The 23,310-nt window shown below is 31.1% G+C and overlaps 2 protein-coding genes and 1 pseudogene across 2 annotated transcripts in view; all 3 read left to right on the top strand.

Moving 5' to 3' along the window:
• The window catches only part of LOC142325792 (neural cell adhesion molecule 1-like), a 962,523-nt gene that overhangs the window by 387,741 nt on the left and 551,472 nt on the right, over window positions 1-23,310 (top strand). The gene's annotated exons all lie outside the window — the stretch shown is intronic.
• On the top strand, window positions 15,232-15,828 carry LOC142324585 (uncharacterized). The gene has a single exon (XM_075365430.1). The coding sequence runs from the start codon at window positions 15,232-15,234 to the stop codon at window positions 15,826-15,828; it is 597 nt and encodes a 198-aa protein (XP_075221545.1).
• Window positions 20,073-20,183, top strand: LOC142325871 (U5 spliceosomal RNA; annotated as a pseudogene).

Here is a 23,310-nt window from a genome sequence, read left to right on the forward strand (position 1 = left end):
TCAGATAAGGAATGATGTCAAATTAAGGGAGGTGCGTTGACTAAATTTTATATAAAGACTAACAGAAATTTAAAACTAGGAAAATAAATTTTGATAATGGAGCTAATTCGAAACGCGTCAACATATAATAAAAGATTGAAGCTAAGAAACATAAGCAGTAATCAACATAGAAAAAAGAGGAAAAAATATTTTTTAATAATATGATCAAAAATTTTGAAATTAATTTTATTACTTCCTTGTACACAGTAAAGGAATTGAAGTTTCAATTTGAGTTTGGAATGTTGAAATTTTGAATTTAGGACTGTTGTAACATCTAGTTGTGCACCTCCACTTTTGATTGCAATCGACTGGACCAAAGGTGTCCAAAAAATATGAAGCACAAAAAAAATGTGGATTTTGAACTTTTTCAAAAATAAGTGGTACTTATTTTCATCGGTCCAGAAGTTATAGCCAAATAAAATTTTAACTAGTGAAATATTCGGATCTTACAAGGACAAGGCACACCGGTTCGAATCAGACTTCAGCTCCTTTTTTTTAACTTTTTTTTTTTTAATTTAAATATACTGATTTATTAAAGTTATTAATCTATGATTGTAAAAAACATTACAATTGTAATAAAAAAAAAATATGAAAAAAAAATCAGTTATTAGTGAAACAAAATTTCATGTACTTCTAAAAATGTGTATATGTAATTTAATTGGCATACTAGGAATTCTTGTGGTGTCCACATCAGATTTAGTGAAACAATCTGATTATTTATATTAATTGAAAATTATAATTTAGAATCGTATTATATTTATTTATGCATTGATTTCACTCTGCTTGAAAATAAATATTGCTATAAAATTTTGTAAATTCCTTTTGTTTCGTTTTTGTTTTCATTTTGTTGATGGTTACTTCATAATAATTTTAAAAAACATGGTATTAGATATACATATAAGACTTACATTTATTTAAAGGTAATAAAGGGACTTTTACTCGAACTTAATATTTCAGGTAAAATTGTTGAATAATAACTGTATAAAATTTGTTTAAATTAATAAAATCTAATATTTTACCAGTTGTGTAACTGTTCACTTTTTTTTTTAAAAAATGGAGGATCGTATCTCACTTTCAAATGAAATAAGTTTAAATTCAATTCAGCAAAAATTTGTTTATATAATTTAGTAGGTGTACAAGGAAGTCATGTGGTGTCCACATCAGATTTGTTTTATTCCTTAATATACTAATTTTCACCGGAATCATGTTTAATAATTTATCCCGTCAAAACGGAGTGAGATAAATTTATACATTTTGTATGCAAATAGATTAAGTTTGTTTTTTTTTTTTGAAATTTAATAATATTGATTGCTCAAGAAAATACTATAAGTTATAGAACAGTTGGTAAAAATATTTTTTTTTTTTTAAATGTCCTTAAACCAAAGACAAACAACAAAAAAATTCTCTGAAATTCATTACGTGAAATATAAAATCAAGTACTTGAAAAGATGATTAACAATAACGTATTGGATATATCACGTAATAGATTGGTGAAAACGTTTCTTCGTATTTTAATGCAATAATAAAACAAGATTTTTTTTTTAATATTTCAAATGACGTTTATGAAATCAAATATGCATATTTTTGACCACGTTTTCCCATTTTATAGGTAAAAATCATGATCCCGTCAATTTAAAACTATTCTAGACTTTAAACTGTGATAGGTAATTTTTACAGATCTCTTTTGAAGCCACGTTTATACTGTTAAGAAAGTTTCATAGGGATCAAAACAAACGGTAATGTGACGGTGCAAGGTCAGGAATCAAAATTTTCCGGCCAAGCTCTCTGAAGTTTTAACCGGTCACTAAAACTGTGGCGGTCTGGCGCTGTCATAATGTAGAGCGGCATCTTTATTATCGATCAATTCTGGTGGCTTTATATTTAATACTTGGCGAAATCCTTTCAGTTGTTGATAGTAGAGCTGGGTGGGGCAATAGTGGAAAGATTTTTAGTGTATTTAGCAAAGGAAAGGATTGTTGAGGGGATCTAGAGCTTGGATTTCTCTTTTATTCTATTTTTGTTAATGTTTTTTTTTTTTTTTATAAATTATGTTTTTGTTGTTGTTCTTGTCCTTGTTTTGTTTTGTTTCAAAGTTACTGTGTTTGACCGGACGGCACCATCTTATTGTGAAAAATTCCTTCCGATCCCACTAGACACACAGTATTTCTTTTCTTAGCATCACTCCTAGATTTTCCACTTTTTGCAGATTTTCATTTTGCTTTTACATGATTATTTCTGTTCATTATTGTCATATGCGATTAATTTCTCGTCATCCGTAATGAGAAATTTCAAAAACGACATCGATTTGCGGATAGGATTTAATCCATTAAACTTTTCAATATTAATTCATGTGGCATACAAATACCGAATTTTTATATCCAAACTTCTTGAAACGGTTTAAAACTTGTTCTTTTATCGATGTTTATTTCATTACCGTTGCATAACAGCTGCTTATGTACTGATCTTGTTCATTTTTTTTTTTATGATTTCATAACTTTCAGTCTCTGACTGACCAGAGCGAGGAGCATCATTGACATCAAAATTTTCAGATTGAAAACGCTTTAACCAGCTTTGGGCCACCTTAATAATACTGCGTCACATCCATAAAATAAAGTTTGTTTTTTTAGCAGTCTAGTCAAGTTACATTCTGCTGTTTTTTGTAATGAAATTTCAAAATGTATCAAATTTCATCTTTATTTTCACACATTTTCAAGTCGCAAAAACTTTTAAAAACCTTTCTAAAAATACTCAGTGATATTCCCTTCTTTCAAAAGTACGCCAAGTGTTGCAAGATTTAATTAATATCAGCAGCAAACACTAGGAGTTTTTTAATAGCTCGGGATTAATGATAACAATAGCTTGTTGAGACTCCGTCCAATAAATAAAATTTCAACATTCCTTTTTTGTGATCCTACATCAAACCTGAAACTCCAGAGCTATTTATATACCTTTCCATAATTATTTTTTAATTTTTTGGATAAAGGCATAAAACTTATTTTCATAAATTTTTTTGATATTACCAACCGTTGGTTGATAGGGTGGAAAAAAATGGGGTTTCAAGAGAAACAAAATTAAACCTTCATTAATAGGCACAGAATCGAATCGGTTTAAAGTGGTCGTAAGTCCTGTAAACATTACCTAAAACATTTGTCTGAAACAATTTTTGATATGACTAACTTACGGCAAGGGATGGCCAAAATGTTGCTGGAATTGTAAGAAGATTGGGCTTGTGTATGAAAAATGTGAAACTTTTTTTTACATGCAGCGATTGTCGTATTGATTAAATTTAAATTTTTCTTACCTTTAAGGTGGAAATTGTTTTTTGCATCGGTGAAATCTACCTCCGCCTTCAAGCATGCCAAAAAGAAATTTTTTAATTATTAAGATTAAAACGAAAAACCAACAACGGGAGAAGGAATCTGGAAGAATAAAATAAAACGTTCTTTTTAGAATTATTTTTTGAATCGTCACCGGTCACTGTAGTATTACAATATTTATTTTCTGGTCGGTCTCCTCCCTATACTTCCAACTATCGTTCATTTTTAAGCTGCATTGTTTCTATATCTCTTCTGACAATTTCTTATTATTACATTCCCTTCATTGTAATGAATCCCTTCACAGTCTTGTATAATCTTTTTTAATACTTTTCTCTTCCGTATAACTGTATGTTTTATACCGGTAATTCTGAGATTTTCTTTGATTTGTCAAACCATCTAAACTTAGTTTCGTCTTTGATGCATTTGTCAAAAATTAAATCGATTAGTCTGTTGCGGTTCATTCTTGTTAAATGGCCATAAATAGTTAATTTTCGTTTTCGTAATGTGTCTGTGAGTCTGTCCGTTTTGAGGTAGAATTCCTTATTTTCCAATCCTCATCGTTTTCCTTCATTCAAGTACGATTCTTAGTATCCTTTCTCACTAATTTCTCTGCTTCTTCGTGATTTAGTGTTATGCATCTTGCACCACACAGGAATTGTCGGAGCGGTTTAGTTCCTAATCTTTCCGTTCCTAGATATGAAGTTTTTGTTGTATACATATTTTTTTCAAGGCTTTGGCTTTTTAAATTTTGGCGATCGTTACTTTATATGCTTCTTTATCTATTCTATTTGGTTGAATCGTTTCGCCTAGAATTTGAATTTTTTTTTTTTTTTAATTTCTATTGTAAATATTTAGAAGCTTGTTTTGTCATTATTTAGAAATGTTAAAGAAAATAATATTTTATGAATATAGTAAAGGGAGAAACAATGATATTTGTAATTTTTCTTTCAGTTACTTTATTAAAATTACGTAAATTATTCACGCTTGTATAGATAACTAACACGCATATGAAACAAAAAAATAAAACAAAGTTTTTTTCAAAAACCCCTTAAAAAAAAAAGTCTGAAAAATTACAAAATGAACTGAAAATATGTTAGTATGTATATATATATATATATATATATATATATATATATATATATAATAAACATTTTTTATCTTACTCAACAAACGTTTCTGTGAATTTTTCACATTAATTATAGCCTTTGTTCAAACTAAACAATGAATCAATTTATTCAGAAAGATTATTTCAAAATCATTTGAAAATTTTATGTATATTCAGATATGTTAGAAATGGTAAAATAAAATAAAAAATTAGGTCGCCTACAACCGTTCTGTTATGGAACCTAACATTCATAAATGTAAGCAGATGTTATATCATCTATGTATATATAAAATATGTTATATTATAGCACCCTATATATAAATTATTCATTCGTACATTGGAAGCTAGTATACATGGTGATAAAAATAAACTGAATGTTTGCTGGAAATAAAACGTATAACATATTTGGATATAATTTTAAAAAATGGATACTATATATATATTTTAGAAATGATTAAATAATAAAAATTTACTTACCCCATTTAAAATTCTAAGGCTGATAAAGAAAAGAAAGGTCATATCCTGAAGATTTCCCACATGGCTCTTTTAGTGGCCATGAGAAAGTAGCGTCACACAAGTTGTCTGTCAATGTCCCTTAAGACAACAGAAGTGAAACTTTTTACCTTTGTGCTCACTTCCTTCCTTCTCAAACATAAGATAACTTAAAATGAAAAATATATAAATAGAAATTTATATATACTGATAAAAGTAAATAGTTTTGACCCCAAAATATTGGTTTACCTTTTACTATAATCTTCTTTGACATGTTACCCTATATTCAAAAAATAATATTTTTAATAACAGCTATATATCGTTATGTTTTATTAAATTTATTTAGAAACTATAGCAGAACAAATTGTTAAACAACCATAGATGGTATAAATAAAATAACTTTCAAAAATGGCTAGGTTATTCTGAAAACCACTAAGCATACCGTATCCAAAGTAATAGGAAATGGACGAACGGATAGTGTGATGTTGTGTTCATAAATATGTAGAGCATATACGTATATATATATATATATATATATATATATATATATATGACATACAATGAAAAAAAGAGTTCCAGTAAGACTGCAACTCTTTGTTCAGTCTTTTGTTCACATCTAATTGAGTTTCACGTACTTTCTAAGATCCAAAATACGAGTAACTTTTGGAAGTTTTGCGACATTTTTATTATTGTTGTTTATTTTTACCCCAAATACTTTAAAAATAACTATATTCTTAAAAAATACGAATAGATAAAAATAAGCTACTAAAAATTAAATACTCGTTTCGGAAAGTATTCAGGATTTTTGGAACATATTGCACGAATTGAAACTAACATTTTAAATAACTTAATAAATACTTTTATGGTACTTGTTCAGGAGTAAGTGCATGTTATTAAAAATTTATTTAAGAAGGACTTAATATTTAAAGGTATTTTTATCAGTTCACATTCGGGTGACGGCTGCACTCGGCTCCATACAGTTCACGCAACTCCTTTCGGATGCACTCAGCTCCTGACGATTCAGCGGCTCCGTATACACTATATAAGCCGGCTCCGCACTACATTCAGCCAAAATATTAGCAACAAGATATGAGATACAGACACGACAACAAAATATCAAATACCATACCGACCATCCCAACCCCTCTTTCCTGCCGGCCGAGGTAGCTCTGGGACACAACATCTCAGAACAATACAACCAAACTCATTTTCTTTAATTTTCTAAATAAAATTAAATTAAATGTAACAAGTACAGGCCCCAAATCGCCTCCGGCGCCTTTTCCTTAAGAGAGGACGACCCCTTAACCACAGGATTTCAGTCCACTCTAGGCTGAAAGAGAGCGCGTCACGGAAAATAAGCTTATTAGCATATCGTTCCGTCGGGTCCCTACAGCTTAAACCCACCACTGGATCGGAACGCAATCCAAACTTCACCAAACGAATCAACGCCATCACCTCTTAATAACCCGCCAGTATAGTAGAATCACCCAGCAGCAAAGGAAGGAAGTCCGTACATTGCGAAAAGTAGGAGGGTATTGCACCCTCCGAAACCCTTGCGTTCCGTTCCGTTCAGTCATTCTTCTTCTATCTTCAATCTTCATGGACTCAACTTACAAAATATAATAATGTATCTTTTATGCGATCAATAAAAGCATTTATATACACTTATACATAATCTTGTATTATTCATTAAAATACTAAAGGATCATATCTAACTGAACTGATAAATGTCTATATTTATTTATTATTTGAACCAGAGGTAAATACATATATTATCTTAACCAAGGTACTACACCAAGACAGATATTATTTCGACAGTACTAATGCTTCATTTTTTTCTACGACGACTGTACAAAAATCAAAAATTAAAATTTTGAAAACTTCTCTTCCTCTTTTAATTTTATCCGAAATTTAATCTCAATAGTGCAGCCTATATAGATATTGTTTGAGCCATTTTCGAAGAATTTATGTTCATCCAGTCCAGAGATATTAATTAAAATGATGCCAATAGATAAAAAATAGTAAAAAATATATCATCCAAAAGTTTCTATAGTTTTTTGTTTTTTTTGGCTTAAAGGGTCTTGAAACGTCAACATTTACAAAAATCCAAACACCGAGAATTTTAGCTTTTCGCTGTACTTTCCCTTTATAACTATGCTGGCGCCCCTGTAATACCGCTATATTCGGGAAAAAAAAATATCATAAAAAATGTTTCTAACGATGTAGAGAGCGGCCTATCAAAGTATATTTTTGAAGTTCTTATATAATAATTTTCAATCAGAGAGAAGATAAAAATAACCTGTAATAATAATTAAAAATTGGTAAGCCTTTTTGGAATGATGTTTAAACAAAAAATATGGACATAAATTTCGGATATACTTTACGATAAAAGAAAAATATAGATGAACGATGTAATTTGTAGAGATCATAAGTTTTACTTGGATGAATCTAAATGAAAATTTTTCGCTTTTACTTCCTCGTATGAAATAAAGGAAGTATTGTGATCGCGAAAAATTCCGGTTTCCAGATTTCAACGAAAATATCAATTTTTACCATCCCTGAATCCATTTTAGTTTTGTCATGAACTCTGTACGTACGTATGTACATGCAAATGTATCTCACAACTCAAACGATTAGCCGTAGGTTGTTGAAATACTGAATTTAGGACTGTTGTAACATCTAGTTACACCTCCCCTTTTGATTGCAATCGACTGAACCAAAAGTGTCCAAAAAAGACCAAAATCCAAAAACATTTGGATTTTGGACTTTTTCTTAACTACAATAATAAGCTCTTATTGAGCTTTTCAACGATATATCATAAGTGGTACTTATTTTTATTGGTTCCCGAGTTATAGATAAATGCATTTTTAGTTAATGAAATATCTGGATCTTAGAAGGAAAAGGCAGATCAGTTCTAAGAAGACTTTATCTCCTTTTTTTTAATTTAAATATATGATTTATTAATAATTATTAACCTCTGATTGTAAAAAATATTTTCGATAAATAATAATTCAATAATAACAATAAAACAAAAAAATCAGAAGTTATTAATGAAATAAAAATTTTATGTACTTTTCATTTAAAAAAATAAAGTGTATATGTACTTTATTAAGCGTACAAGGAAGTCATCTGGTGTTCACATCAGTTTTCTAAATAAACAAAAGTAGAACGATATCCGTTCTGGTTTATTACTTTCAACATATTGACAATAAACTTTCTTATTATAAAATTAGTTCAAAGAGGTGCAAAAATAAGAATAACCCTCCTCCTCTTGAAATAACTATTGAAAGTGTAGTAATTTGATTTTAGTAACACCTGAAAAGTAAAGTAAACTACTCTAGTTTTCTTTCATCAGTAAATGGATTCTTGCGCTGAAGTTTTCTTTAATTCTATTTTTAAAAGAGCAAGTATGGCTGGAGTTAGATTAAAAGACTCTGTATTCTACTGGCATAATACACGGAGAAGAACCTCCCCAGTTAAAAATATTGTATTGTGAAATTTTTGTTAATAAATTTTTTAATCTTATCTTATTGTTAACCCGATAAACGAGTATTTCTATAGTTTATGTATCTTATAATATTACAAAATTATTGGAGTTATTAGTTTCAAACGTTTTTTAGTATTTATATAATATGAAGACAAGTTATGCAATAATAGACTCATTTGATTTGTAGCCTATTTATAAATATTTTAACTGTAAAATTTATCCAAAAAATTACAATAAAATTGTAACCCGTACGGTAAGAGTCTCGTAGATATCATTTCTTCTGCTCAAAGAAAAAAATGTCGTAATATAAATAAAACTGTTTTTAACAAAACAATGCTTACATCAAAAAAAGTTAGACACTACATTTTTATTATCAAAATCTGTCGATAATTTAGAATTTTCTTTAAAAAAATACATTTTAAATATATGTAATAAACAATTCATATATAATAATAGAAATAAACAATGTTTAAGCGTTCCCCATAATAAGCAAAAACATAAAAACTTGTTAAAAACTCTTACCGGCTTGATTTCATATATTAAACAACGAATAATAATAAAAATTGTATTATTTCTGTAAATGTGATATGTTCTACATATAAACGAATCTCAGGAGAAGATGGAGCAATACATTCATAAGGTGGCTGAATATAACACCCTTTAATTTCCCATACTAGGGTTTTAACAAACCCTAGGATTTGTGGCCAATGCTAACCTGGCGAACTCCACGATATGTGAGACTAACCGCTCCTCGGAAGAATCAACTGTTATCACGATATTTATTCCACCCACTAGTACCGCTTCACCAGCCAGGTCCTCGTCCCAAACACTACCAGCAACTACCTGGCTCGCTGCAGGCGAGCCAGGTAGCATCAACCCCGCCCAGGGCATCTCCTCCAACATCTTTGAATGAGCCCAAGTTTCCGCACCCTGGGCCAATTCCATCACCCAGGCATCCAGTACACCATCACCCAGTACATCAGCACCAACAACGTTCTCAAGAACTTCAGTACCTACAAATGTCTTCTTGGGCCATCGACGCAGAATCAACCGAAGAATATCTCCATCATCCACCCCGTCGTTCAGTGCTTACCGTACGTCCATGCCAAGTCTTGACCGCAAAATGGAACCACTGTTTTCAGTCTGGACGGCCCTCGATTCCATCACCACCGACGTTTGGTTGGCCACCGTCACAGCCTTCAATGACGTTCTCGTGCCCTCCGAGGATAGTTCCTCCAGGAAGTTTCTAAACATTTCAACCATAAACACAAGACTATCCATTTCAAAGGAACAGGCTGGGACACGTTTACCTATACAAACTTCCTTGGTGTTTTCTACACCTGCTAAGCTTCCATACTGTCCTTCTTGTAGCACCAGACCAACAATTTCAATTATTTCTTTATTCTCATTGTTACATAGGTGTTGATTTGTATTTACAGCGCTTTTTACATTTCTTTGCATTGGTATCAGTAGTATTAAAGGAGTATGTCTTTTGAATAAATGGACTTTGTGATGTGCAGAAATTGGCATCATTTATTCCTTATTTATTTCCATAGGAAAACTTTCCCAGTTTTAGTTTTCTATCCGTTCTATAATCATAAAAATAATTATTGATTCAAAGAAAAATACAGAATAGGAAAAGGAATCCTGAATTGAAGTATAACAGGATAATGCAATTAAAAATACCTTGTCTATATATAAAAAAAACATATGGTGCGTTGGTCGCCGAATGGCTTCGATAGCACGTAATTCAGAACCTTGTGGTGGCTCTGAAAAGGGCCGTTTTTTTGGCGTTAGCTCTGATAAGAGCTGTTGGGTCAGGAAGTTGGTCTCCGGCGAAGTCGGGGAGTTGCGGCTCGGCCATTGAAGTTCGACCGAGCTTTCCCTAAGCGGTAGTTGGTTCCCCACTACAGGGTGGCAGTGGTGGCCCCCAGAATCCCGCAGTGTCGGGTTGGCGAAGGTGTGAAGAAGGCCACACCTTCTTAATCTAAGCCTATTTTAAATATTAAAAAAATCAAAATGTTCAGAAAATATCTTCTACCATCCAGATGAAAAAAATTGAACTTGCAACTGTATAAATTGTACTGTGCACTATAAACAGTAAATTTGTTTACATTAACATTTATTATACTTATTATTCATTCTACTATTTGTTAAAAAACTATTGAAGACAATTTTATAAAAATAAATAAGTATAGAAGTACCATGCTTGTTGATAAGAACGATGCATATATATATATATATATATATATATATATATATATATATATATATATATATATATATAAATGTTTAAATTTATTAATTATTTTACTTCATTATATTTCCGTCCCCATAGCAACAGAAATATAATTAAGTAAATTACTAATTTTGTTTTTTTCTTTAATAAATATCTGTAAGTACTTGATATTCTAACAAACATTAGGATACGAACGAGTCGAGGGTCCAGGGATTCCGCCCCCTGGCTAGACGGTCGGGCTACGAAGTGATCCCTGATCGGCTTGTGTCTATATATAAATAATATAAATTATCCTGAAATAAATGAAAATTTTCAGTTACAGGAAAAAACTAATAAAAAATAATTGGCCAGAATTCATTAACACTGCAGCTTAGATTATATATAAAACTTTGCCTTTTATTTATAGATTATTTTGCAAAAATTGATCAGTTAGCTACTTTATAATTAGTTATTTTATAATTAGTTATATATAATTTATAATTCCGCTTTAAATTGACTAATACATATATTTACTTGGTAATCTGAAAAGTTACTTATAGCAATTTTCTACCGCTTTGTTTCAAGCAAAAGCCTACTGCCGAATTAATTGAAAATAATTTTTAAACAGATCACAAAATCATCATTTTCATTTCAATTAAACAAGCATACTTTGCTTCATTCCACTTAATTACACCATTATTTTAACGTAAGGATTTATGTGTTAATGTTGTCAGTGAATTTGAATTAGTTTTATATATTAAAATATTTATAGATCCGTGATTTGTGCCCAAATCACTGTTTATAGATTACTGTTTATTGATCCGTGTTTAGCCCAATTACCAGTTATGCTACGGTCTTGAATAGGATGTAGCCAATATATAAATATATATGTAGAATGAGTAGCTTTAAGTGTTGGCAAAAGTTAAGAGACTGATTCACTGCATCAAAATAAAAAAAAAGGTTTATGTGAACAAATGTCCAATCTGCCGTTTTGGCAAATATTTTCAGTATAAATTTATACCTTAAAATTGGATTGCGATATTTTAATATTATTTGGAACATATATACCCAACATTTTCAATAAAATAAATAAGCTTGAAAATTCTAAAATGGCGGTTATTTAATTTTTATTTATTCATTAATAGCTCCGTAAATATTGGTTTTATCAAATTAACTATTATTAAAAAAAAAATGTTAAGCCTTTTATTTTGAACAAAATGAGACCTCATTTGTTCAAATCGATTGTTTAATGATGTGCCTTAACTTCTTAAAGTGGATCGCAAAAATTATGTACCACATAATTATTTATATATACAGAATGACATATTAATGTACGGAAACGTCTTTATATTTCAAAACTGAGGGGTACTAGCGGTAAAAACAAGTGCGGATCTACATATGGGTTAAATTACTACTATATGGTATGTTTGAAATCTTTTTCCACCCTCTTGTGTCGATCTCATTGAATCAACTTCTTTTTTTAGGTAGGAAAGTGAACATGTGATACATAATTTTGACGTAAAGTTTTTACTATAAAACCGATGGTGAAAACCGTCTCATTTAAAATTTTCCGTGCCCTTAGATAATAGTGAAGTGACGCCCCATTTTTCTGAACCAATAAGTTATCCAATTTTTGTCTGTAATTTTCCTACAGATTAGATAAACTCTTGCTGGCTAACAATAATAATCTGCTGTAAGATTATCATCTAAAATAAGGAGCCCTACAATACGGTTACAATAGATTTTTATTCAAAGATTTTACTTTTCCAGGGAACTGAGTTTGAGCGTCTAAATCCATCTAGGATTACCACTGCTCCGATATCAACATTTATGGTAAATTTTAAATTAAACGTTTCTAGATCATTGGATAGATCGTACAGGAGGCATAGAATGGGCCTGCGAGGTCTCCAGGTTTGTCTCATTTAGATCATTATTTTTGGGGATACTTAAAACATAATGCATACACAATAAAACCAGTCCAGTCAAGAATTGCGTCAATTCATAGTTGACTTCACCACGTTTCCTGACCGTACATGGCTTAATCTGCGGCATTAGCCTCCTCGTCCAGTTACCCACCTGATTTCTGGACCACCTTTGCTGTCACTTATCCAACATTTCCCTCTTTCGCCTGACTCTTCGATTGCCCTTTTGCTCTTTCCACCATTTCGTCCACCACAAGATCCCACGGCGGCATCCCAGCTAACACCAACGCCGCCTCGGTCGAGACTGTACGATACGCCCTAACTGCCCCAATAACCAATGCCCTCTGAAGGCTTAACAATTGGTTCCGGGCCTTCTTCTTCTTCAACGCTCGTTTCCATGCCGGAACCGCATACATGACGACGGACCGAGCCACCGATGCCAATAGCCTCCTTTTTGCCAAACTCGGTACGCCAATCCTGCTCATTAGGGTGCACACCGCACCCACAACATGAGGCTGTAAAGATCTCTTATGATCGAGCCAGACTCCAAGGTACTTTGCCCTGTCTACCGGCACAATCTCGACACCTCCTACTACTAAACTCATTGGAGCCAACCGCCTCTTTCCTGCCATAACCACAACCTGGGTCTTCTCAAAGGCCAAATGAAAACCTCTCTCCTCCAACCAGGCATGTAGCATCCGCATGGCTTCATTGCCCTTCAATACCAATTCATTCTCTGTTTTAGCCGATATAACCAGACAAATCATCGCCAAAACCAGTCGGGTACATGCCCTCTGGATAATACAGGGGGAGCACCCCATCGTAGGCTACATTCCCAAACACCCCAACACTGAGCAAGCTTCCCCATGCAGCTGAGGAGGCACAGTGGTTTATAACCACTCGGGTCTTCCACTTTACTTCCTGCCTTCTTCAGCAATGCAACTTTTGCAGTCTTCCAATCTCGCTGAAAAACACTAACCGATAAAACCTTATTGAACGCCGACAATACTTCTATCGGGAACTTCGTTGCCGTCACCGTCACAACCTTATCCGGAATATCATCCATGCCCGGACTTTTCCTCTTGCTCTTTTTCATTACAGCACAAAACAATTCCTCCTGTGTAAAAAGAGGAATTTCTACAGCCGCAATTTCCTCTACCTCTTCCTGTTCATGTTGCCTTATCGGAAACAATTTCATCAAATACCTCTGCATCGTATCACTTTATCATCATAGCGCCGGCAGCTTCCGTCCAAACTTTCCACTAACAATGCGAAAGGCATCTCCTCACACATCTTTATCTAACTGATCGCATAGAGCTCTCCACTTTTCTCTCTTGCTATTTATTTTCTCACTTTTATACCGTCTTCACATTAACTTAACTACTCTCTGTTCTTCCTCCATCTCCTCCGTTCTCCTTCGGTTAGCACGCTGCAATCTCCTACGAGCCCGTATGCACTTCAGCCTGGCCTCAGCTACCTGGGGAGACCACCAATCACTCTTCCTCTGCAAAGTGTCCTTACAGTTCTTCGTCACTAACTCCGAAAGGAACTCCTGAGTATTCTCTTCCATAATAAATAGAATTGACAAAGATTATTGAAACCTCAAAGAAATGCAAGATGACGAGGGTGACGAAGACGTCTTCAAGAAACGGTTTTATCTATCGATTTTTCGTAAAACTCTGTATTAAAATCATCTAGCGTATGTCTATCATTCTATTTAAAAAAAATAAAACTGACTCGGTGGGAAATTTGAAACACACCATAACGTAGTAATTTTATAATGACGTGAATCTTGTTTCTGTCTCCAAGTCTCCCTCAATTTTGAAACATGAAGCTGATTCCATATTTTAATATCACAATATATATATATATATATATATATATATATATATATATATATATATAGAGAGAGAGAGAGAGAGAGAGAGAGAGAGAGAGAGAGAGTGAGATAGAGAGAGAGAGTTTACATAATTTATATTTGTGTCCATATTCTTACAGATTCTAATATTAGTTAGTAGATTTTTCACATTTTCCCATAACCTTGATATGTGCTCTTGTATTATTTGTAAGGCAAGTTATTTTTGTGGGTATGATTTGCGTCTTGTTTCAAACAAAATATTACAATTATTCTTGTAGAAATTTAAATATTATTTGATTCAATGATGCTTACCAACTTGCTAATACTGTATGTAATACGTAAAAGTACCTGGTGCTAGTAAGTTTTCATTTATTCGTTTGTAATTGATTCACTACATAAACTCAAAGCTCATGCGTTGGAAATAAGAAATGAAATTTTTTTAGCCGTCTGAAAAATTTCATTGTCGATCAGGATTCGAATCCAGATACATCCGAGTTATTTATGTAACATACTCCGTTTTTTTGTAATTTTTATTAAAATTCAAATTATAAATGGAATTTTATAAAACAGCTTCTTAATTGTTGATAGATATTAACAATATAATTAAGTGAAATATTTTCATTATTGTTATGTATAAAATAAAACAAATAAAATTTGGTTGCTAAGAACTTCAGTAGTACGTTGACTTGTGTAGCGATTAGAAGAAAATTTTTTTCGTAAATTCTAAATTTTTTCAAAGTTTTTGATTTCAATTTCTTTTAAATTTTAAGTAAATTATTTTCATTATTTCGCAATGGATGCTATGTCAAAGAAGGAAAAGTTGGCTCGAGGATCAGCCGTTATCAAAGTTATGAGAGTAAATCCTCGTCCAGGAAGATTCTTAAAAGGTTACATTGATCCTCGTAAAATACCAAAGGCGCCACCGAAACCGAATGCAGCTAAAGGTATGGCGGCTGAAATGCCTCATCTTGATTTAAAAAATGCTGTGTACACTTTCCAACCGAGTAGTGCAAAAATTAACGTCGAAAATCCATTTGGAGTCGATTGTGTAGAGGATCCGTGTAATATACCGATATATGATGACGATGATGTTATGGCGGGATTACCGGACGGTGATAAGTTACTGACCTGGTTCGGATATAGAGAATGGGCCAGAAGCATCAATCCTCCACAAGACGGAAACCTTGCCGAACATTTTAATATTTTGCTCGGTTTACTTATGAGTATGGCAGTAGACAAAGAAAATGAAAACTTTCCAGATGTAGAAGCATATCCTTGCGTTCAGTTTCTAAGGACTATAGTAACGCCGGATGGTGATGTTCCTTACAACATAGGCTGTCTAATTGCTTATTTAGAATATATTGCGATGAGAATTCTTGAAGAATCTTAATCGAAAAGGATAAAAATTAAAAAGGTAATAATTAAAATTTATATTCAAGTTCCTGCCAAGTATGCCAATTTTTGTGATGTCTAATTGTCTTCGTTTAATGTCCTTGTCAAAATATATTTGTCCGCGTCTTTGTGTAATTGTCTTTTTGTTTGTTTTTTTTCGCAACGTCTTCGTACTACTTTTCTAAAAGTTTTTTTGGATAAAATTAATTTATGTACTATGCTTATAAGTCTTGATATTTTTGGAACTTTATTTTAGCTTAAATTTTTTATCCAAATTTATTATAATTGGCATTTATTTATAATAAACTGGCATACGAACAAAAATTGTGTTTTTATTTTAATAGATATATATTATGAATAATTCTGTTAACTTTTATACAATTAAAAATTCTATAATATATAAGAATAAATTCCCAATTTATTTCAGAAAATTCTGTTTCTAAATTTAATTATATATAAGATTTTTTTAAATACCAGTTATCGGATGGTGGTTCCAAATGTAATTGTGCTTCTAAAGTATCTGGATCTCAGTTACTAAAGTACGATTTAAATTTTTTTATTGCTGTGACTTTTCGGGAATAGGCTCATTTCAAAACAACTGGACATTCGAGATCCCCAGATTTAAATCTGTACACATTTCTAATTTACGGGAAGCAAATAAAAAAAATATCTGCTTATAAGAAAATAACATAACTGAATTTGAAAAATACAATCATTTTAGACTGATTATTAAACAGACTGAAATTAAAAGAAACGTCATAGGAAATTTTGCTACAATATCTCTTGAGAGTGTTTAGTTTTATGAGATAATTGATCACAATAAATATTTCAAATGAAGACTTAACAAATAGCTACGATATAAAAATTTTAGCTCTAACTTCTTAAGATATATTTCAGCAGTATTCGTAATCTACGTTTTTTCGATTCATTCGTAACCCCATTCAAAGTGTAAAAAGAAGTAGAGATAATGGTTACTAACACGACGAAGGACACAAATAAAATAATACATCTAAAAAATAAATCCGGATTTCTAAAAATTAAATTAGATAGGATCAATTTTGAGTTAATCTCTGGTATGGAAATATTTAGTCAGCGACTCAAAATATATGTAAGTGTTTTGTTTAATCTTTACTACTTATACAATAATGTGACAAATCGTACTCCTTTAGAGAGGACAGTCCTTCTTTTGTAAGTTCTGTCCTTCCTCGAAAAGTGTCCTCCAGCATGTCCTCCTTTTCGATATTAGGAGAGTTAACTGTAAATCTCCGTGTTCAAAATTGAATGTTGATAATCTAGCTGCTGCACGTGCCGTAAAATTTTAATGTGAAGGATATTTCTCGGCTAGATATTTCCAGTATATTATTAGATGATAAATTGACTAAAAATATCCAGTCAATGAAAAAGTACTTATTTTTATGTAATGCATTTATATTATTACTAACTGCAGGCATGCCTACGGCACAACAACGTAGCTAGGCCCTGTGAGCTAGTTTCCCTTGTAGGGGCGTCTAGAAATGCTATTATTAGGTGTCCAAAAATTGATTACCTCTTGTGTAAAAATGTTTTGTTTTTTTTTTATTTTTAATGATGAAAATTGATCAAGGAAAAGAGAAAAAATGGTTCATAATCTCTCAGTTATGCACCCTTCCTCATTAGAAAACTAAATGGATAATCGGCTTTTGTGGAGCGAGTATTAGCGTCTCGGCCTTTCATCCGGAGGTCCCGGGGTTGAATCCCGGCCAGGCATGGCATTTTCACACGCAAAAAATATTGTCATTCATTTCATTTTCTGAAACAATACCTAAAAGTTATTTTGGAAGTTAAAAATAATGGATAATCAATAGTATTTTCAGGATCGATTTATTTGTATGGAAAATAGTTGTTTTAAAATCTGCTAAGATATTGAATGAATGAATGAATTACGGTAATAAAATTTATTAATTTATTTTATAATTATTGTTAGTGTTGTTTTTTATTACTCCTTGTATGAAGTGAAAAAGTATTGTGATCGCGAAAAATTTCGGTTCCCAGATTTCAACGGAAATATCCATTTTGACCATCCCTGAATCCACTTTAACTAGTTTTGGCGTGACTGTACATATGTACGAATGTATCTTCAATAACTCAAAAACGATTAGCCGTAGGATGTAGAAATTTTATATTTACGACTGTTGTAACATCTAGTTAGTTACACGTCCCCTTTTGATTGCAATCGACGGAACCAAAAATGTCCAAAAAAAAAAATCTATAAAAAAATGGATTTTGGACTTTTCCTTAACTGTAGTAGTAAGCCCTCATTGAGAGCTTTTCAACGAGATATCATAAGTGGAACATATTTTAAGGGTTCCAGAGTTATAGCCAAATAAAATTTTAATTAAATATTTGGATCTTAGAAGAGGAAGGAACGTCGGTTCGAATCGGACTTTATTTCCTTTTTTAACTTTTTTTTTATTTAGATATATTGATTTATTAATTATTAACCTGTGATTGTAAAAACTTTTGTAGTAAACAATAATTCAATAATAAAAATAAAAAAAATCATGAAAAATCAGAAGCTGTTAGTGAAATAAAATTTTATGTACTTTTAAAAATGTGTATATGTAATTTAGTAGGCGTACAAGGAAGTAACGTGGTGTTCGCATCAGATTTTTTTATTCTACTTTTTATAGCGGAGATTAATTTACAGTCTATTTTCAAGTGATTTCAACTGTCACTATCTGACGATCTTTCTACGATCTGAAAATTAGATTTTATGTAAATTCCTTTGATTTAGAATAGATCTGACAGATAATTAAGCAAACTGTGCCATTTATGATTTAAACACATAATTAAATTAATACATTTATAATTTATCGTTTTTATAAAAAAATAATGATAAAATTAAAAATATTTATTTAACGTCCATTTTATTACAAAGGATAAAAAGTATTAACTTAAAATGAAAATGATAATATCAATATATAAAATAAAAGTAAAATATAATTTTCTAATCAACACTAACTGAAATACAAATAATCTATAAAATAAATCTATTGCATATAAATCTCTCGTCTTTCAAAAGTGATGAAAGTTCACGCAAATTTGAAATTCCACTACAAAAAAGCCAGTTCTATGTAACTATAAACGAACTTGTCTGTAATAAAACATAAATGTATGTATGTGATGCTCAAACATACGATACCGAACAACGGTAACATGCTGTCTTCCACCAGTTTAGATAGAAAAGCTGCTGTACTACTACGCGTATGTGCGTGGACAGCAGGTTGCATGTATGCATAGACCTCGCGCCTAAAAGTGTTCAGCATTGAATTTGTTAATGTCAAAACTATTATTCAACGAAACCTTTAAGAAAATATCGATACACGCATTATTAGAAAAATATAGATGTTTGTTTGAATTTAAATACAAACTGAATAATCCGGGTTGCTTCGAATACCAGATCTTACTAACCGAAAGAAAGTCAAATTTTTCTTTAAATCTAATTCATGTCCTCTCAAATCTGCTGCAAAAATTTATTTAGATTGTGTTCATTAAAAATTGTAACCCACCATATTAGTATAATTTTTACACTCTAAATTAATGTAAAATAGACTTACCTTTTTTTTATTAATTTTAAACATTTTTAAAATAAAAAAAAATGAAATAAAATAAAAATGGAGGGATAGGTATTTTTTTAAGTAACCGAGTAATCTTAAAATCAGTTGTTCTTGCAAAGTGAGTAAATTACTGCTAAATATTTCATGTTATTAAATCATTAGGTATATTTATGATGTTTCATTCACATAAATTATTATGTACACGTATATTTAGAATCAGATCAATTTATTTTTTAATCTTCGATTGAGAAGAATAGAAACTCACTAGATTGTAAGATCATAAAAAAGTAAAGAAAGACAAAAAAGTAAAGAAAGTACAACACTTTCGGAAAATTTCGAGAAAGATTTTTTCCATTGCATATTTTCGTTATTGGCGGCCGGCGAGTAGAAGAAATGAGAACAAAGCCAACAAAAAATTCCGGAAGAAGATAGAACAAGTATACTAATTAATCCGTAACCGGGTGAGGAAAGGTATTAAGAAATTCTTTTCTAATTCGTAGTTTGAGTTAAAATAATTTTTTTTTTTTTTTTTTAACTTCCGGGACCACGGTTAGGAATTGCTTCAGAGGATGAAATGAATAACAAATAGCGTGTGAAAATTCCATGCCCCACTGGGATTCGAACCCGGGATCTCCGAATGAAAGGACGATTTTGGTCTCTTTTCCGTTCAGATAAATCTTCCGCCTTTTAGTAAAGATTTCCATGGAAAGGGACAAATGATCAGTTAAAATTATTTGGTCTTCGTAGTTTTACTTTTTATTTTCTGTACTTCATCCATTCATTGTAAATTTCAGTACTTAAAATTGAAATTTCTGTATTTGTTTCATTAACCAATTTAATACTCCAGGTTCATTTATCAAACCCACCCACCGGGTTGGTTGGTCTAGTGGTGAACACGTCTTCCCAAATCAGCTGATTTGGAAATCGAGAGTTCCAGCGTTCAAGTCTTAGTAAATGAAGTTACTTTTATACGGATTTAAATACTAGATCGTGGATCCCGGTGTTCTTTAGTGGTTGGGTTTCAATTAACCACACATCTCAGGATGGTTGAACTGAGACTGTACAAGAGTGCACTTCATTTACGCTCATACATATCATACTCATTCAACCTCTGAAGTAATACCTGAACGGTAATTCCAAAAGGCTAAACAGGAAAATGAAAGAAAGGTTCATTTATCAGTACAACATATTAAATTTCTTTATGTAGCATTTTATTAATTTTGTTTTTTATTTTTGTTTGCGTTCAAATTAATTTTTTCCCCTATTACTCATAGTATTAAAACACATGTTTAGTTTCCTTTAAGTTTGTCTTTCAGTTTCTTTATTGCTTCTTTTGTGAACAAAATAAAAAACAATGGATTAAGACTACATACTTTTATCCTTCATTCCTATCTGTTCTGCAGCTTACTCTCCCGTTTTATACTGTAATTGCTATCTGATTCCATAAAAAATTACAAATAAACCTTATTTCTCTATTTCAGCAACTATTTTCTTAATTTCTTTATTCTTAATGGTTTTTTGACGATTTTAAAATGGCGTCTATGAAGCTGCTAACGATTAAATTATTTTTTACGTTTCATGATTTCCCTGGAAACAAATTAATCTTCGACTAGTACAAGTTGCATTTATTTTTCTACGTTCGATAAAACTAATTTGGAAGCATGAAATATTAAAAAACTGCGATACTTCTGTCTGCCCCTGCTTCCTTTAATATACTATAAATATTGATTTTGTTATTTATTTCTAAGAATACTTCTGACTTCTAAATTTTACATAATATTTTATACATTACATCAGTCTCTACGGACTCTATTAAATTATCAGTATATTTTGTATTGCTAAAAGCTTTTAAATTAGTTTTTGAAAATTCAATTTTACTATTTTTTTATATGTTGATATTAAAATGAAAAATTATAAGAGATTAATTAAATTAACTCTAATAAAAAGAAATCGTATAAAATTAAATATTAAAATAGATATAAAATAAAATAAAATTAAAAATAAGTTATCACTTTGTTTGTATATGTCCTTCTTTGCACGATTTTTATTTTTTTTATTTTTTTTTACCAATGGCGTGCGTGATTTTCTACTAATGACTTGGCTGACATCAATTCACTCTAAAGAAATGAAAGAAATTTTCTTCAGAATTTAAAAGCTTTTTTATCTGTATAACATCCAGTATTCTATATCGATTTTCTTTTTTATCTCTTTTTTACTTTTATTTTTGTGTTTTTTGAACTTCAAAATGCCTCAATATGTTTCCTTTCATCATTATTCAATAACAACGTTGCAGATTTTTGATACCTTCGAAAATCTTTATTATATGGACACCATTTTGAAATATTTTTTCGTTGTCATAAGAAATTGCCTAAGAGGAAGTAATAATAATTAGAAGAAAACTTTTTTTGTATAATTTAATAATATTTACGTTTTTAAACGTTCAGTTATACTATAAATAATTTATAAAAAAATTTCCATCTGTAAATACTAGGACAAACAATATAAATATTATTTAAAATAATTTACAAGTATTTAATAAGTTAATTAAGCTTTTATTTTATATGTTTTATACTCCATAAATAAATAATATAATAATTCAGCGATAAATATTTGTTTATTCTAATTTATTTATTTATCTATATTGGCATTATTTGATGAGTTCTTTTTCTAAAATCATGCCGAAACGGAAGAGACTTAATATCGGTAAAAAAATCTACAAAAGCGAGGCGAATGTCTACATCGCGTTTACATTAGACTATGAAAGAGCGTGAATATCTATTTTACGATGCTATACAGTATAGGAAAGCCACTTTAAAGTTCAGATCTGCTTTTGAATATAATCCTCATTTGGATTATATTAATAGTAAAGATTTAAAATGGGTGCAATAATTAAAATATGCTATCATTGGTTTGCAAAAAATGGAAAGATGAAGCACCTGGCATGTATTGTTCTGATGGTAAACTAGATTTTCAGTTGATTTGGGCTTGCAAATACTCTTCAGATAAATATTTAAAAACCATTCTAGGATTTTTTTTTAATTCCGATTATTTAAAGGATGCGAAGGTATACGGCGCTATGGCTCAATCAATACAGGCAATAGCGCTGTAGCGGTATATGTGTAAAGAACATAAAATAATAGAATTGACCGCTACGGGAAGCACAAGTAATAATTCACCATATAGCTTATGCGAAGCTGCGATGGGGAGCTAGTATATATATATATATTTTTTTTTTGCCTTCAGTTATTTGACTGGTGTGATACAGCTCTCCCAAGATTCCCTATCTAGTAATAATCGTTTCATTTCAGTATACCCCCTACATCCTACGTCCCTAACAATTTGTTTTACATATTCTAAACGTTGCCTGCCTGCAACATTTTTCCCTTCTACCTGTCCCTCCAATATTAAAGCGACTATTCCAGAATGCCTTAATATGTGGCCTATAGGTCTGTCTCTTCTTTTAACTATATTTTTCCAAATGCTTCTTTCTTAATCAATTCGCCGCAACACCTCTTCACTTGTCACTTTATCCACCCATCTGATTTCTAACATTCTCCTGTAGCACCGCGTTTGAAAAGCTTCTAATCTTTTCTTCTCAGGTAATCCGATCGTCCAAGTTTCACTTCCATATAAAGCTACGCTCCAAATATATACTTACAAAAATTTTTAGCTGACGTTTAAATTAATTTTTTATGTAAAAAAATATTTCTATATATATACTCACACAGTTTTGAGGTAGAAATGTTTTTAAAGTAGTTTCTCTATATTTTACGTTGATAAAGTATTACTTAGGGTTCCCAAACGTTATTAACACTCAGTGTGCTTGTGTGTTTGTGAAGTTTTTCCTTGTTCTACTATTACTATAATAGATATTATTATTATTA

The sequence above is a fragment of the Lycorma delicatula genome, chromosome 5 (genome assembly GCF_047948215.1).
Source record: "Lycorma delicatula isolate Av1 chromosome 5, ASM4794821v1, whole genome shotgun sequence".
NCBI classification, from domain to species: domain Eukaryota; kingdom Metazoa; phylum Arthropoda; class Insecta; order Hemiptera; family Fulgoridae; genus Lycorma; species Lycorma delicatula.

Bases quoted from the DNA above. Each gene is read 5' to 3' on its own strand.
- LOC142324585 (XM_075365430.1), top strand. From the start codon at position 15,232: ATGGATGCTATGTCAAAGAAGGAAAAGTTGGCTCGAGGATCAGCCGTT.